The following is an 18313-nucleotide window of genomic DNA, read 5'->3' as shown; positions in this document are numbered from 1 at the left end:
CTGAACAGGAAATATTAGTGTATGGAGGGGCAAATGATTTCCTAAAGTGGAGTTTGGGGGGGGGGGGGGGGGGCAGGCCTCCCATGCCACAGGCCTCAGACAATGGCCACCTGCCCATCCCCTAGGTCCTACTGTTTGGAACTCCCTCCCTTTAAAAGTCTCTTCACAACCTCCGACAGACTTTGGTCAACTCTCCAAGACTGCTGTCGCTCAGTTCATTTTTTCATATGAAGCAGCCCAAAATGTTTTTACATTAAAGGCTCTATGCTGATACTGACTTTTCAAATGCAAGTTGCAGTATCTTATACCAAAAAGTGTCTATACTGGTAATTAAATTACTGGGCTAATCAAAGTATAGAACCCTTTTACTCTTACAGGTCTCTCAATGAGGTCAATGCAAGGCTGCAGATCCAGGCCAAAGTCAATGAAATTCCACTCAATGCCCTCTCGCTGATATTCCTCTTGCTCCAGGATAAACATGGTGTGGTTAAACAGCTGCTGCAACTTTTCATTGGTGTAGTTGATACACAGCTGCTCAAATGAGTTTAGCTGCAATGATAGAAACACAAGCTCTTAAGTTAAGTTGTCATTTAAGCAGTGCATTGGGCCTGGACAATACATAACAGGTGAAAACATCTAATTAGAAAGAAGCGACTTAGAGAAATAATTTGGAAACTAAGCAATATTTCTTATTTTAGAAAATAAGGGTGTAGTGATATCAATATGATGCTTAATGGTCCATGATATCCATATGGTTTTATTCAGTGGTTAGCAGAAACCAAACATGTAGAAAATTAGTTCTGCAAAATTACACAGGCAGTCACATTGGATTTTGGTCCCATATCATTAAAAAAATTCATTTGATATTTGTGTCTGCTTTAAATTATTTTTCATCCCTCCTCCATCCCCCACACCTTGTTCCCACTCAAATTCCTCTGTTTCTGCTCCTGGGGCCGGACCTCAATTTTATTCTCAACCTAGGCCCAAATATCCTTTCCAATTGAATTCTTTTTCCATCTTCATCTTGACCAATTACTTTTTTCCTCATCACCTGTTCCAGCTCACAGCCAGACCAACTACATCTCATTGATTTTCAGACAGGGTTATGCAGTCAGGTTTTCTGCTCCTGATGTCTATCTAGTGACTCTACTGGGAAAAATGCTAGGTAAGGATTTTACAAAATCACAATGCACTTACTTCAAAGATTTCAAAACCAGCAATATCCAAAATGCCTATGAAAGAAGCTCCTTGCCGTTTTGTCCTATCCAAAGCTTTGTTGATGCGGTGAACAAGCCAACGGAAAAGACGTTCATAAGTAGCCTTTGCTAATGCTTCGATTGCAAAGTCAGCCTTGAGACAAAAGCATTGATGTTATAAAACAGCACTAAAGAAGCTTCAATTTATTTACATCTCTGCAAGCCATAACCATACCTGCTCTTTGGTCTGTGCTTTCTGAACATAGTCTCGACCAACTTTGATACGTGGTGTGAGTATAGCACGAGTGAATTCCATTACATTCATTCCCAGCAGGTGACAGAGTTTCTGTGCAGCTTAAGAGAACATTCATTAATCTACAATGTTTGCTGAACAAGTGGCTTTATTATAGTCCATACAAGTCAAAATATAAATCCATTTTCAACAGGCATGCTGTCAAATATATTCCACATACAATCTATGCAGCATTTGTATACTCCATTTTGTGATGAATGATTTTGTAATTGATTATTGGATGAATGCCTCATGGTGTTCATTAGTTTTGAATATAGAAGGCAAACTACTGAAAGTAAAAATACCTCAAACCGGAGACCACAGCATAAAACCATGCTGGTTGGTTGATAGAGGCAGACGAACTGGCCTCCCAATCCCACTGAAACTTGGAAGTGCACATTTGGAACAGAAATATGTATATAATGTACACACAAACACCCGCCACCCAATTTTCTACTATTTTCTCAGGTGTTAAATACTTGCAGCAGTTGCCTTCCGATACCTTGCTTAAGTATCCATTATTCATATGTGAACCTCAAAGAGCGAGGTGGTGGTTTAGGAGAAATTTCTTCATGGAAGGTGTTACTAAACCATGGAATACTTTGCCACAGGAAGCAGTTGAGGAAGAGATCACTGCATCTTTTAAGGGACAATTAGATCAACATATGGAACAGAGGAAGATACAGGACTAAGGGGAAAGGTGACAGTGCGATTTTGGATTGCTCTAGCAAAGAGCTAGCAGACAACAGGCCAAATGATCTATCCCAGTGCTATAAACTTCTATAGTTCTACACTGGCCATCTTTCATTACATAGAATGAACAGCACAGAAACAGGCCATTCAGCCCAACAGGTCAATGCCGGTGGTTATGCTCCACACGAGCTTCCTCCCACCTTAATTCATCTCAACCAAACAACAAATCCTTCTATTCCTTTCTCCCTCATGTACACCAAGTATGGCTCAACCAAGGTTCTATATAAGTTTAACATAACTTCTCTGCTTTTGAATTCTATTTCTTTTCAAAAGAAACCAAGGAAAAATTGCTGTATCTATCTGCTATCAAATGATATTTTATGCAATTCCTGCTGGTTTCTGGGCTTTTGTGTAATCTTTATATTGGACTACTATATCCAATTTGGAATCAAATTCAGGAATAGATTGCATCCTTGCACACAGATTTCTTCATTTCATGTAGAAACCAACAGAATTTTTATATTGTAATGCTCCCTTCATCACTCAGTTAAGTATTTGAACCTTGTAGTGGAGGGAAGTCTTTGGTTTGATCCCTAGTCTGTGCTATGTTATCTAACCTCAGCCAGGGTGGTAGTATAGGACTAGAATTGGCTTCAGCAACTAGGTTAGAAGAGGAAAGATGGCTTAGGTTGATGTGTGAAGAGATTAAAGATAATCTTTATTGTTGCACAGTAAAGCCAAACTAACTTTACATTTCCTGCCAATTTATTACTTAGATCCATCCTAATGGCAAGAGAAACTTTGTCTGTATGTTAAACATAGTGGCAAATGGCTTAATGCCCACTTGTATTGGAATAGTGGATGAATAAAAGACCATGAACCCATTAAATAACTTACCTGTGTTGTCTGGCATAGATGCTTGATCTGTATTTCTCTCCTTCTTAAAGACTATATTACCAAACTGCAGTACTGATGAAGCCACTTTCAGCATTGCTGTGAGCAAGATAACAACCACAAGAATAATTAATAGAGGAAAGAACTTCTCAAGTATCCATCAAAATATCACAATAGGAAATTTGAGATCTTTCCAGTAATGTATGCGTTTGCGCAATATTCACCAGGTTTCAGAGTTTTCTATACTGGCTGATGTTAAAATGAATTGTTCTTTGAGACAACTAGCTGAAAAGGAGGAGGATTCATGTTGTTTGAGAAAGCAGACCAGATTATCTGATAAATTGCCAGATGAAACAATAGTCTATCCTGTTTCCATTCTGGGGCAGAGGCATGTTGAGTCAGTATTAGTATTTGCTTGGCAGGAACCAAGTGTCGTCGCTCAATAAAATACACTACCACCTTGGCTCTAGTTTTTTGATTGACAGTTCTGTGGTAAATATGACAAGCTTTTGCTGGTTCTTGCATGAGCCCGAGTGCCCATGATGGCATTTCAAAAACATGATTACAAGTCTCTAGAAGAGGACCAAGAATCTTGACCATGTGTTATGTTGGGCACAGAAGAAAGTGGTAATGTATTGGCAAAAGTAACAATTTATTGCTACCTAATCTAGCTAATGGTTGCTTGTGTGTAATTTTATTTCAAACAATAAATTTGGTTTTAGCCTGAGCTTTGTTTTCTGCTGGTTGGGAGATTAGGAGTACACTGAGGGCAAATCATACTATATACAGTGCATACCCCGACTATATAAGTTAAGGTTTTGTTCATCCTGCAGTACACACACTCGTAGTCTTCAAGCAAAGGTTTTGGTTTGTAAGAAATATAGGCTTGCCTATCGAAGCTGATTTTTTGCATTGAAAATGTGGAAGTATTGGGATTAGATTTTTCTGTTGTACTGCATACATCAACTTTTCAGATTTTGGACAACAGGTGAATTTTGAAGCCTCTTGGGAAGAGGTAAGTTTTTCTATGTAAAAATCGATTAATAAAAAAAAATCAAAAAAGGAAATAGCTAATAAAACTCTGACTTTATAGCAATGCAGCAGTAAATTTAATTATATTGTTGTAATTAAAAATCCACTGACAATAGTTTTGATTTAACACTTTAAAATTGGTTGAAAAAACTTTAACCTAGCCTAATTCAGAGGACTTGTTACTATAGGGAGTAAGACAATATTCCAACATACAGGAAATAGTAAAAAGGCATTAAATCTGAACAAAGCCAACATTTGCCTGCCATTTCAATCTCCACGTTTACTTATTATATGGAAATAGAATCATCAGGTGGCTTCAGAATGAGGGGAAAAATATACTATGAAGTCTGATGAAAAGATCCATCCTCAATAGGAACCTGTAAAAATAATGAATTTACACAGGGTAAAGGAATGGGTATAACAGTACCTATCCCACAAATTTCTTGGGTCCATCTTCTCAAACAATCATGTCCACTTTAACCAGCAAACTAGTTGTCATTTAGATCAGCTTACAGTGCAGTCACACCAAGTTTACTGTTGGGTGGATTAGTCTTCGATTTGCACAGAAGCTAAACTAAAGTGAAAATTGGGTAGTAAGGCCCAAGCTTTCTCCACAATGAAGTGGAGCAAGATTACCTTCTCCTTGCTTGGGTATCATTGGAATTCTCTACCCCTGCATTTACACTAATTGTAGTGAAGCAAAACCACTTTGCATTGATGCTATAGTCACAATGTGAATGCACCTTTAACTACACAGTACAACACCCTTAAGAAAAAGAGGGTACTTGGAAATTTGATGCCCTTTCTAAACCTCATTGAAGGTCAACAATATTTCAAACCATCAATGACTATTCAGGTATAACTTGACAGAAGTAACTGTTTAGTGCAACACTCCGATAACTTTACAAGTCTGACAGAGACAAATATATAATAGAGATAACATACATGGAAGCTTGGCTACAACAGGATGACAAACAAGGGCCAAAAGATGGAAAGAATACAAATGACTATGGAAGTAAACTAACACTCAGGTGTCCCCAGAGCAATTAAATGTTCCAGGGGAAGGAAGATCTGGATAACTCTAACACAATTGGTCCTGGAAGACAAAGTTTGTATACCATCCAGGAATAGTACAGTTTGATGCTGGCAGTTTACCAGTGATGTAATGAAAGACTCTGAAGGTAACCTTCTGAAGTAAGGAGGTAAGAACTAGGAGGAGTAGTAGGCCACACAGCCACTCAAGCCTGCTCCACTATTCAATAAGATTATGACTGATCTTCAACCTCAACTCCACTTGCCAGCCCACCCCCATATCCCTTGATTTCAAAAAATCTAATCGATCTCAGTCTTGAATATACTCAATGACTGAGCAGCCACAGATCTCTGGGGTAGAGAATTGACAGTGAAGAAATTCCTCCTCATCTCAGTCCTAAATGTCCGACCCCTTATCCTGAGACTATGTCCCATAGTTCTAGACTGAGGGCTTGACAGAGTAGATGCTAAGAATCTTATACGTTTCAATGAGATCACCTCATTCTTCTAAACTCGAGTATAGGCCCATTCTACTCACTCACTCCTTTTAGGAGAGCCCTCTCATCCCAGGAATTAATCTAGTGAACATTTGTTGCACCACTTCTAAGTATATCCTTCTTTAGGTATGGAGACCAAAACTGTAGAGTACTCCAGGTGGGGTCTCACCAAAGCCCTGTACAATTGCAGCAAGACTTCCTCACTCTTGTACTCCAACCCCCTTGCAATAGAAGGCCAAAATACCATTTGCCTTCCTGATTGCTTGCTGTACCTGCATGATACTTTGTGTTTCATGTACAAGAACACACAAATCCCTCTGAAGACCAACATTTAATAATTTCTCACCATTTAAAAAATATTCTATTTTTCCTACCAAAGTGAATAACCTCATTTCCCCACATTATACTCCAACTGCCACCTTCTTGCCCACTCACTTAAACTGTCTATATCCCTTTGCAGACTCTCTGAATCCACCTCTCAGCTTACTTTCCCACCTAGCTTTGTATCAGCAGCAAACTTGGATACATTACACTCAGTCCCTTCTAAGTCATTAATATAGATCATAAATAGCTGAGGTCCAAGCACCGATCCCTGCATCACCCCACCTAAAAATGACCTGTTTATTCCTACTTTCTGCCCATTAAACAATCCTCAATCCATGCTAATATATTACCCCCAATCCCATGAGTCCTAATCTTGTGCAACAAGGGAATATAATTGCAGGATACAGGGTTGGCCATTCAAGACTGAGATGAGGAGGAATTTCTTCAGAGGATCGTGTATATTTGGAATTCTCTACCCTAGGGGGCTGTGGATGCTCTGAGTATATTCAAGATGGAGATCAATAGATTTTTGACTAAGGGAATCAAAGGATTTGTGGATTGGGTGAAAAAGTGGAGGTCGAAGATCAGCCACGATATGACTGAATGGCGGAGCAGGCTCGAGGGGCCATATGGCCTACTCTTGCTCCTATTTTTTATGATCTTGTGACCTCATGTGGCACCTTATCAAATGACTTTTGAAAAATCCAAAATATATTACATCCACCAGTTTCTTCTTATCTAACCTGCACTAGTTACACCTTCAAAAAAAAGTGTCAAATACGATTCCCCTTTCATAAAAGCGTGTTAACTCTGCCTAATCATATGATGTTCCAAGCGCCCTGTTACTACGCCCTTAACAGATTCTAGCATTTTCCCTACTACTGATGTCAAGCTAACTGGTCTATTGTTCCTAGTTTTCTCTCTTTCCCTCTTTTCTTGAATAGTGGGGTTACATTTGCTATCTTCCAATCCACAGGGATTGTTCTAGAATCTAGGGAATTTTGGAAGATCAAAACCAATGCATCCTCAATCTGTAGCCGCCTCTTTTAGAACCAAACAATGTAGGCCATCAGGTCCAGGGGATTTGTTGGCTTTTAGTCCCATTAATTTTTCTAATACTTTTTTACTAATATTAATTACTTCAAGTTTCTCACTCATTAGACCCTTGGATCCCCACTGTTTTATTGTGTCTTCTACTGTGAAGACAGATAGAAAATATTTGTTTAACATCTCTGCCATTTCCTTATTCCCCATTATAATTTCCTCCTGTCTCTGCCTCTAAGGGACCCATGTTTACTTTCACTAATCTCTTTTACATATTTGTAGAAGCTCTTGCAATCTGTTTTTATATTTTTTGCTAGTTCACTCATTCAATTTTCTCCCTCCATCAATTTCTTGGTTAACCTTTGCTGATTTCTAAAACCCTCCCAGTCCTCAGGCACACTACTCTTTTTGGCAACATTGTAAGCCTCTTAATCTAATACTATCCTTAACTTCTCTAGTTAGCCACGGTTGGATCACCTCTTCCATGGAGCTTTTATTCCTCAAGGGTATGTATATTTGTTGGGAATTATGAATTATTTCTTTAGTTCACTATAATCTTGGACACAGTTATACTGTTAAAGGAAAGATCGGCTGAAGCAAAAACATGGTGTGTTGGTAATGTTTTTAGACTATCCATTAATAATAAATCGACCGAAGTACCTTAATTCATTGCTTAACCTTATGATGGTATTAACTGTTGTCATCGATGTATAAATATAGTGCTAGTTCACAATCTTGTGTGTTTAACTATTTTTGATGACTTTGGCAAGAGGTCAAGTAGCTCACTCGGTAGTGTTTCATCCCTACTGTGGTGGGTGGTAAGTCTCCAATAACATTTTGATTGGAAATTGAACTAAAGGGGTTAATGATCCATCTGATACCCCTCAGTTGCAATTCCTTACCCATTTTACTGTTCTACGATATTACAACTACTACATTACACTGCAGGTTTGGGGTAGATAAACTGGACAGAGAATGGAACCAGCAACACACTGAAATGCGACAATTAGCTTCTGGATAAATTTAGTCGGAACATGGATTAATTCTTAAATTGGTCAAAATCAGAGCCAATTAGAAGCTGTTTGCAGTGTTTTAAAAGTCAGTCATTTAATCAGATTTTTTAGCTTTGAGATGAAGATACATAATTCCATTTCGAATTGGCTTTCAGCAATTTATTATTGAATGACGCCTACAGAGCACAATAAATTGTACAAACTGAAAATTCACATTACTTTCCTAGTACAATTAGATTACTTCCTATGATCAATTTTGGAGTTGAGATTCTGCCACATACGTGCACACTATGGAGCAATGCATACTTTGCAGGGAGGGTGAAAGAAGAGGCAAATTCTCCAGGCACGCTTAGCTAAGGTTATGACCACCAGAAAGATGTATACTTGTTAATGGCTTCTCAAAATTCATCTCATTCAACGTATGAGTAACTGCATCTCTTCCTGCTCATAAATGAACAAGTGCGGTGGTCAATATATGCCTGACAGTCAGAAGCACAATTAAAAAGTGAAGGAAATTAATTGACATCGAACCCTTTGTCTAAAGATTTTTTTTTAAAGCCATTATGAGCAAGCAGTACGCAGAGACTAATTTTTAAAATTTGATTTACTCGTTTAATTATTAGATCTCAGCAAATTGATTTTAATGTCCACACGATCAGAATATTGTACTACAAACTGAAATTGTATTTTTTCATGATTTGCATTGGTTGTATAGATACACATCAAATTGGGAAGGCACTGCAAAATAAACATTCAAAACTACGAAATAAAATCAGGAAGAACTCACCACTAAAATTGACAACGAGCTCACTCAAGACAGTTACAAATGCCAGCCTATACACGCATACTATGTGTCATTTAGTTTCTGACCCACTCAAATGTACTGCTGGTGGTTTTAGCAGCAAGGGACTGCTAATATCAGTCATTTCTCTGATGTGTGCTGAAAACTATTTTTAAAATGGCCTTGGCAGGTTCTATTATTAAGAGGCTTTCTGTATTTGTTAACCATCCACCACACAATATTGTCCCATTTTATGATTCATTTTCATTTTTTTTTAAAAATGGAGTCCATAAACTCAAAAGGTCATGTTTTCTGACCTTCCAGAGACCATAAAATCTGACCAATAACCTTATGAAAAATATACTTGCATATGGCTTGGCTATAAGTATAACAAACGCAGTAACTTACACAAAATTTCCTCATGGGAGAAACCCATGATGTGCATTGCCTCCATTGTTTCTTGGAAGTTATCCTTATCCTGTTGTCCAGGGATGAGGACATAACCATTCGATAGGAAACGGTAATTATTAAATCCTTCAAGCAACAAATCAGCTGAATGCAAAAAAAGAACAAATTTGTTTAAAAACATCCATCATTGGTTTCATACCAGAAATTGATTTGTTTACAAACAAAAAAATTACATTGTAGAAAGTAAGGTCCAGTAAGAATTATTCTAAACTAGTGAAGTCCATTGATATACTTGGAAGAGAGGATTAGAAGCATCAAAATTGAAGATCCAAAAAAGTCAGAATAAGTTGAGGAAAATGAATTTAAGCTTGATGACAATGAAATAAAGGAAGCATCAAAATAGTATTTTCCACTTCTTCACCCACCCCTCATTTTACACCTTTTCTGAATGGAATGACTCTTGCTGGGTTATGGCTCCACAAATGCAGTCAGTTTTACAATACCCAAGCCAAGTAGCTGTGCATAAAAGTGAACATGAACAGCTTATTTGTCCATGGAGGCCATCACAGCTGAGCCCTATCCTGTTCTCAGCTAATGAACACTTTCAAGCAAGGATCACTCGATTGCAATCAGGAGAGGGAGCCTTGGTGAATGTTTCCTCTTCCCCAGTTCAAGGGTGCTGAGGCTAATTGGTGGAACCCAACTGCTACCACAGAACAAACAGGGAATTAAACCTACTCTCTTCTGGCCTGTATGGTTTAGTGGAACATTGGTCAGTGCTTCGACCCACCAGGCAATTAGGGAACCAAACTGGTATACTAAAAGGAAGTGTACCACAAGTTGTTCTGCCACAACAGAATATGAATTTGATTGGAGAAGTGATATAACAAAGCTCTATCAAAACGGTGACATCATAGAACTATTTGTGGCATTTAGACAATGGGTCAAAATAATTTGTTCCAGTTCTCACATGAATGCCAAAATATAAGCATTTTAAAAATTAAGCAGTATTGATGCTTTCCACATTATTCAGGCAAATTTTGTGCAAATCAACTCTGGATAACATCAACTCCAATTTTATCATGGGTTGAAAAAATTCCAACTTGCGTATTTTGCAACCACTTCAGAGACCCAAGCCTCAACTGAAGTCAAGATCAATCCCAGATGTCTCATTTCCAATGAAGTTTGGAAATAAATAATGCTTAATACTCTTGAACCATGCCCGAACTTAGACTTTCCAGTCAAATACAGCTGGGGGGAGGAAAGAATCATATCATTCATTAAACTGTACAGTACCTGACCTAAATGCATACATTTGACTAGTTCTGGAAGGTGGGGGGGGGGGGGAATATTCTTAGCAACATTATTCATTACAGAACTGATTTACATTTGAGATGTTCTCCTGCGCCGCAAAGCAGCTGATAGAAAATGTGGAATGTTCTTTCTTCCTTGGCCTGACGAATCGCACGAGATTTTTCCAGAAGATCTGGTCAAAGTCAAGGATAATCTCCTTAAACAAGTTACAATGACCAAAACATCATATTCAGTGAATTGAAGTATTGGCAAAATGCACAGATTTTTGTAATAATCTACATTGGCTAACTAATGCCTATACAGAAAATTGCAATTTACCAAACTTTGTCTTAATAGTGCTGTGTATGACAACAGTTTTGAATAATTAAAAAGTAAAAATAGAACAGTTGCAAAACCAAACTCTCAGGATGGATTTTGTGTTCAGTAAGATTTGGTTAATCAACTTGTCACTTGAGGTGGAGAGAGGAAGTTAATAAACTTGCAGAATGGGTGCGTAATTGGCATATGAATTTCAATATAGATAAGTGTGAGGTGGTGCATTTTGGTAGGAAGAATAAGGAGACCACATACTACTTGGATAATAAGAGTCTAAATGGGATAGAGGAGCAAATGGATCTAGGGGTACAGATACCAATAACTAAAAGTAGCAACGCAGGTTAATATGGCCATTAAAAAAGGCAAATCAAGCACTGGGGTTCATGTCTAGAGGAATAGAATTGAAAAGCAGAAAAATGTTAAAACTTGTAAAGAACCTTGTTTAGACCATACATGGAGCACTGTGCAGAGTTCTGGTCTCCATATTATAGGAAGGATGTAGACATTAGAGAGGGTGCAAAAAAAAGGATTCACAAGGATTATACCAGAACTCGGGATATATTTATCAGGAAAGGCTGAGGCTCTTTTCTCTAGAAAAGAAGGTTGAGGGGTGACCTGAGAGGTCTTTAAGGTAATAAAAGGGTTTGATAGGGTAGATGTAGAGAAAATGTTTCTACTTGTGGGGGACTCCAAAATTAGAGGTCATGAATATAAAAGAGTCAGATAAATCCAATAGGGAATTCAGGAGAATTCACATGGAGGTGAAACTAATCAAAGCTGTTTCATTTACACTTTAGTGAAGTAAATCAAATCTTAAGGCACTTAATTATGCAGGAAACAAATGAGGCAAATTTCTTCCCTTATTCTTTCCCATTCAGTTGCCTGATTTCCAAATAAAGCTGGGCTGAACTGAAAGCATTGGCTGCAGGGTTAATAGTTGTCGGGCTGGTGCATGCAAGTAGCATGGCCACTATCAAACTACCTGGTTCCGACTGATTGCTGCTTTTTGAAGGTGAATGCACACCAAGGATTTTTAAAGATTTGTTTTTTCAGTTAATATCCGATACAGCTTTGATTACTACTGTTCAAATTGCAGTGCTAAGGATTTCCTATGAGACACAGATAAATGGCCCAGGTCATTTTATCCAGCAGTCCGCTCCCCTCCCTTCCCCTCCCCAATCAGGAACAGGATACAGGTCTCAATGTTGGCCCCCACAATATAGCCGGTGACATCAAAGTTGATTCGGATGAATTTTCCCTGCAAGAGAAAAAATGTTGGAGCACAAGTTATGTAACAGACTCAGTAATTTTGTAAATATAGTAACTTTAGTGTCGAACAAGATTATGTTCACATACATAAAAGCAGTAATCATTTGCTACTTAAAGAACTCTTTGGAAGATTTAACATTTCCATAACATTTCTAAATTAAATGGCCTCCAGATGTTTAAATAACCTCAGATTCCCAGGTAAAGCCACCAAGGAGGAACAAGCCCTGCCAACAATTATATAGACAATTTCATTGGAACATCAAGTATCAGATGCTGACAAGTGAGCAAGAGTGCCTACAAACAGGAGTTCATATTAGCAAGAGACAATATTTAGACAGATCTAAATACTAAGCAATCCTTTGTAACAACAGAGAAAAAGGTCAAGTGAGAAATAAGTGGAAAATCAGCCAAAACCCATTAATTGTATGTTTAATATCTGAAGCCAGTTTTTCAAATCTGTGGACTTAAGCTTAACCCATGACTATAGATCACAATTTCATTCTCTTCCGACAAGATTCTATTAACTGTAGCAATAGAATGAACAGGTTTCTGTATCTAAATCACAGGGCTGCCAGCACTCACTATTGACTTGAGCCCTGTGACATCAATTTTTAATTTTAATGCTCAAATATGGCCTTTTACAAGTTTAAATTTCCTGTGAACTGTAAGCATTTTTAAAAAAACTTTCCACAAAATGTTGACAACACTAGCATCAGTGCAGCATACGAACATCTATCCTGTTACTAACTTGAATTCTGGAGGACTGCCATCATATTTCTGCACTGTAAATGGGTTGTTCTTTTTTCCAAAAAACAAATTAAGAGCTTTTTGTAAGGCTCCCTGACTGCTCTTTGGTTAAAAAAGTGTTTCACTGAGCCCTATAGACCAGAAAAATTTAGTGGGGGGGGGGGGGGGGGGTGGGTGGAGTGGAGAAGGGGGAAGAGAAAAGATAGAAGAGAGAAAGTTAAATAGATAGGTATCATTTATAGCCCAGTTTGTGTTCTCTCTCTCGTTGGGACTCCAATTTGGCAGTAAATCCTTCTGATCATTCCACTAAACTACTTTCCAGTACATTTTGATTAACAGTTTAACTTTTAATTTCCCATAAATATTAAATAATTCCAACTTAACATGAACATTTACTCACTGGAAAAGCATTACTTCACAAAGTTGTTCCAGCTGTACTGTTTCACAACTGTTGTAACATTTTGCTCCATTCCACAGATAGGAGATAAGCACAGCAATCCTTCAATAACTCTTCCCAGCGTTATTTTTTGCAATCGGATTCAGTACAGGTCAATTTCAGAAAGAATGTACTAACAGTGCTGATTTAACAAATCCCAGCCAGAATGCAGGAACAAACAGCTGAATATGTATACAAGCCATGCACTTCAGATGCGGCTTTAAAAAAATCCTCACAATAAATGATGCCAGAAAGACTGACTTGATGCATAAAAAGGGCAGGTTTTTTTTCAGCTCATCTATAAAAGTTTCAATTTTAACTTTTGAACACATTCTTTCAGCAAGGGTACCTGCCGAACAGCAGTCTGACCAGCTCACAATGCCTGGGCACCATTGTACACTTAAACTTTGACCAATTTAATCCTAGTACGTAATCATAGCCTCCTGTTCGACATCACACAAGGAATGTCGTGTATATAGCAAGGTACCAGAGTAAATAGCAGTCTGTTTGCTCTAGTTTCATTCGGAAATCACAATTTAAAAAAAAATCTTTCCATCCTGCATGCTCCACACTTCCACTTTCATGGCTAATATCCATAGGAGTCCCTCCCCTGCCCACCACCTGCATTAACAAGTCATCACTATACCCTTGTGGCATTGCATAGAGATTCAACAAATGGTACTAGGAAGCTGAAATACCTAAGCTTCCTTTGCACTATTGGGTTTCAGAGCTCAAGGAAAACTGAGGAAGTCTATCTCCAATAGCCTAACCACCAACCAGGTGCTCTGAACACTTCATACATCTCCCAATGCTTTTTGGCTGCAAAGGGCATCAGAGAGCACACTGATGTTACGCCCTATTGGCGAGCAACATTTTAAATTGATGACATCTGCAGGACAAAGCAATGTTAAGAATATAAAAAGATAAAAGTATTGAGCTATATAAAGGTGAACTGCTCCTTACACAAAATTATCTTTCCTTTCCAATCAATCTGGTTATTATTCCAAAGCGTATAGGCTAAGGATTTGAGAAACACTTCACATAGAATATGTATTTTGCTTTGCTCTCCAGAACAAAGTAGTGTTGAAATTCCAACTGACAAAGCTCATAGTTGGCCAAGAATAGGATTGGTAAGAGAACTGGAAACAGCAGCTGTGGTCACATTTATTTTAATGCTTACTACTATTGAGCCATTCAAGTCACTGAAGCAATTATCCGAGTGCCCATGCAGCTCAACTTGCCGCCGACAAATAGTTGAACCACTCCCACAGCACACTAATATATATCCCGCGTCAGTTAGCAGGAGACAATCTCAGCTGCTGGGTGGATGCCGGTGAGGGGAACTACTGATAACTAAAACGTCTCTTAAAATTCACATAAATGTCAATGGGAGCAATCTTGCTTAGCATGCAGAATGTTCAGGTCTGGGTCAACTGTAAAGTTATCCAGATGATCAAATGCAGAACTGAGTCTCTAGTTCAAAAGCCTGCTATTGCAGTGGTCAAACCAAACACCATTTTACTGTAGAACATTTAAAAAAAAATTATTTGTTCATGGGATGTGGGCATCACTGGCAAGGCCAGCATTTATTGCCCTTGAGAAGGTGGTGGTAAGCTGCCTTCTTGAACTGGTGCAGTCCATGTGTTGAAGGTTCTCCCACAGTGCTGTTAGGTAGGGCGTTCTAGGATTTTGACCCAGCAACAGCGATCTCAGGGATGATTTTACAGATTTGCACTTCCAGCATGGAACTCTATGCTTGGCATCAGATACTGTAAAATCCACACTTTCATGTCCAAGCAGCATTAAATCTTGTGCTATAGTGCAGAGATTACAAGGTTTTCCATTCAAAGGGTCAAGACCCAAAATTTTGATTCCAAGAGATGTGATTGGAGAAAACAAGTTTAAAATGTATCAAAAGGTTTAGAAATGGTTATGTTTTGGAAACAAAGCAAAAATCTGCAAATGTTGGAAATCTGTAACAAAAACAAAAGTGCTGGAAAGCTCACATCTGCCAGTTTGAGAACACATTGATTAATATTTCAGTTGTAGACAACGAATCTACACTTGAAACATAGGTCATCTGTTTTCTCCACAGATTCTGAATGATCCTGAGTGTTACCAGCATTTTCTGTTCTTGTTTAAGTTATATAAAACTTTGTTTTCAAGCATAAAAAAATAAGTAGTTGTGACATTGGATGGTAGCAGCTCTACCTGTGAAGAGCCATTGACAAAGGGTCTTATTCAACAGAACTAACTCTTAAAATTTACCATTTGTTTGCAAATGGTCGAGTCACTGCATTACTTTAAAAGTATATTTCCATAATCTGTGTATAATGAAAGATGTGCCTGGTTAGTTAGGAAACTGAAGCAAGAGTGTAGAGTCTTCTAAACAGGAACAGAAATGGAGAACGATGCAGGAAATGGCACAAAACAAAAAAATGGAAAAGTTCTTCTCCACTATTGATGACAGTTCCCCAATTAGGATTTTTCTTCTCTTAGGAAGAAAGTTACTAGGGGAGTAAGTAACATTACCATGAAAACCCCAAGAATATTGGTTATATTTGCAATTCTGGTTGGAAGGCTTCACATTCCTGTGTAGTTATAGCCTCTTCAGGACAAAGTATTGTTGAGGTTTGTTTTTAATTTGAAGATTCTCTTACCAATACATATTGGCTTGTGAAGATGGGGGTCAAATAGATTTAGAAGTTATTACATGCAGTTTTGTAATACTGAGCAGATTCTGTTTGAGAACATGTTGGATTTTACTTTTCATCTGTGTAAACCATGATTGCAACAGAAGCCTACACTATTCAGTGCAGATGCAAGATGCTAAGAAATGGTCTCTAGGCAAAGATAGAAAAAGCTAAGCATGAAAGAAATAGAATTTGGAGAAGCAAAAACAATTTGAAGAGAGACTTTGAGGGGACTGGAAAATGAGGCAGTGTCAGATATTGGGGGGGGGGGGGGGGGGGGGGAGAGGAGGAGGAGAAATCAGGACTTGTAACTTTTTACTTTCTGCCCACTGAGCTAACTACCCCTCAGATTTGATCCCTTCAACATTGAACTATTTTAGCTTCATCCTTAAGGTAAAGAATAGCACTTATGTTTAGCATTTAAAACATTTCAATTCAGCACTGAAAGTGTATTTCAATCAAGAACTCAATTTTACCAGTCGTTCCATTTTTCTTCACAACTTCTCCCCCAACATCATTTTCTATTTGAAAATTTATGTGCCAGTTTCTCTCACAAACGCCACACAATGTTCAAATGATTGATGTGATAGAAATGTTAAAATGTAAGGAATTGTAGCTGAAGCAGTAAACACTTCCACTGTTGAAGCTCCAACATCAAAACAAGGAAGTTATGCTAAAAACACTGGTTCGGCCTCAGCTGGAGTAGTGTGTTCAATTCTGGGCACCACACTTTAGCAATGATGTCAAGGCCTTGGAGAGGTGCACAAGAGATTTACTAGAATATTACCAGGGATGAGGGACTTCAGTTACGTGGAGAGATTAGAGAAGCTGGGGTTGTTCTCAGAGCAGAGACGGTTAAGGGAAAATTTGTTAGAGGTGTTCAAAATCATGAACCGTTTTTATAGAGTAAATAAGGAGAAACTGTTTCCAGTGACAGAAGGGTTGGTAGCCAGAGGACACAGATTTAAGGTGATTGGCAAAAGAGCCAGAGGCGACATGTGGAAACATTTCTTTAAAAAAACGCAGCAAGTTGTAATAATCTGGAATGCACTGCCTGAAAGGGTGATGGAAGCAAATTTAATAGTTACTTTCAAAAGGGAATTGGTAAATACCTAAAGGGAAAAAAATTATAGGGCTTTGAGGAAAAAGCAGGGGAATGGGACTAATTGGATAGCTCTTTCAAAGAGCCGGCACAGATACAATGGGCCGAACAGCCTCCTCCTATGCTGTACTTATGATGCTATCTATCGGGTTTCAGAATAAACTGTGGGGATCAGACCACAAGTCTGAAAACATTAAATAACTTGCAGATGTAAAGCCTCAGACTGAAGATTTAAAAAAAAACGTTGGCTACAACTTTCCCTCAGCATTTCACACTTCCAAAGCTCTTGCTTCAATTATTTTGGAACTATCATTTTAACCTCAAATATTTTTTGTGAACACAAAATCCTTCTGGAATCCAAAACTCCAAATATGGCAAAGATAGGTTGCATAAAAAATTTGCCTCTAACTTTGGACTGAAATTAATAACCCGGAATGCAAGTCAGATTGGTGATGTTTATCAGCCATACTTTACCACATGATCAAATTGATTGAGGAAACAAATGCATATCTGGCAATCGCCAAAGTTGTATGCAAAGATTCTGAAAAGGTGTTAATATACCTTGTCCACACAATTAAAAACCTCATGAACTGATACTCATGTATTCCAACATTCATTGTTGCTGGATCAGTTAGATTTACAGGACATGAATAGCGATGCAAATAGCTAAACAGCCAAGTATAGCATACAAAATTTAATGTTCCATTTTTGCATACTATAATAAACTCCAACTAATCTCAAAATATTTCAAACATTCATAGTGTTAAGGTCAAGACTTTTCTCCCAAAATTACTTTAAAAAATAGCCTTGTGTGGCTAATATTTAAAAGAAACACTCACTGGAACAGCCTGGTGAATCTTATGAATTAAAAAAGGACATAAAACTAAAGCTTGCAAAATGTTAGATTTTTAAAACAAATCCAGCTTTCCTTTCGACACTATGAACGACATTGTTAAAAACCTCTCAATTACTTTCCCCGCCTTTGGTCTCTGAAGTCTCTCACCAACTGCAGTCAAAAGGGCAGACAACCTGTCCAAGACTCCCAACCAGTCTACCCTGAACTGAGAAAGCAGTCCAGTGACAATTCTCCTTTCAGCTATCTCTCTTTATGGGGAAGCACCTTCTTTTCACACCGTGCAACCTTCAATTCCCCATTCTTTGCAAACGTTTTTATGTTTGCACAGTTTGGGCCAGGAATTTTAGCATTTCAAAAGGTCACATTTGGTCAGGA

General features: G+C 38.1%; 1 protein-coding gene across 5 annotated transcripts in view; it reads right to left on the bottom strand.

The window, feature by feature from the left end:
- LOC137341207 (myosin-10) overlaps positions 1–18313 on the bottom strand; it is a 133416-nt gene that overhangs the window by 40229 nt on the left and 74874 nt on the right. For all 5 annotated transcript variants that reach the window (XM_068004249.1, XM_068004250.1, XM_068004251.1 and 2 more), the window contains 7 exons: positions 12030–12093; positions 10594–10692; positions 9207–9350; positions 3079–3174; positions 1432–1550; positions 1198–1350; positions 376–549 (listed from right to left, as the gene is read on the bottom strand). In XM_068004249.1, the coding sequence (XP_067860350.1) occupies positions 376–549; positions 1198–1350; positions 1432–1550; positions 3079–3174; positions 9207–9350; positions 10594–10692; positions 12030–12093 (849 nt within the window). The remainder of the gene's footprint in view (positions 1–375; positions 550–1197; positions 1351–1431; positions 1551–3078; positions 3175–9206; positions 9351–10593; positions 10693–12029; positions 12094–18313) is intronic.

This window comes from Heptranchias perlo, chromosome 23 (assembly GCF_035084215.1).
Source record: "Heptranchias perlo isolate sHepPer1 chromosome 23, sHepPer1.hap1, whole genome shotgun sequence".
NCBI classification, from domain to species: domain Eukaryota; kingdom Metazoa; phylum Chordata; class Chondrichthyes; order Hexanchiformes; family Hexanchidae; genus Heptranchias; species Heptranchias perlo.
Note: the sequence above shows the minus strand (reverse complement) of the source record. Positions and strands in the feature narration are given on the sequence as shown.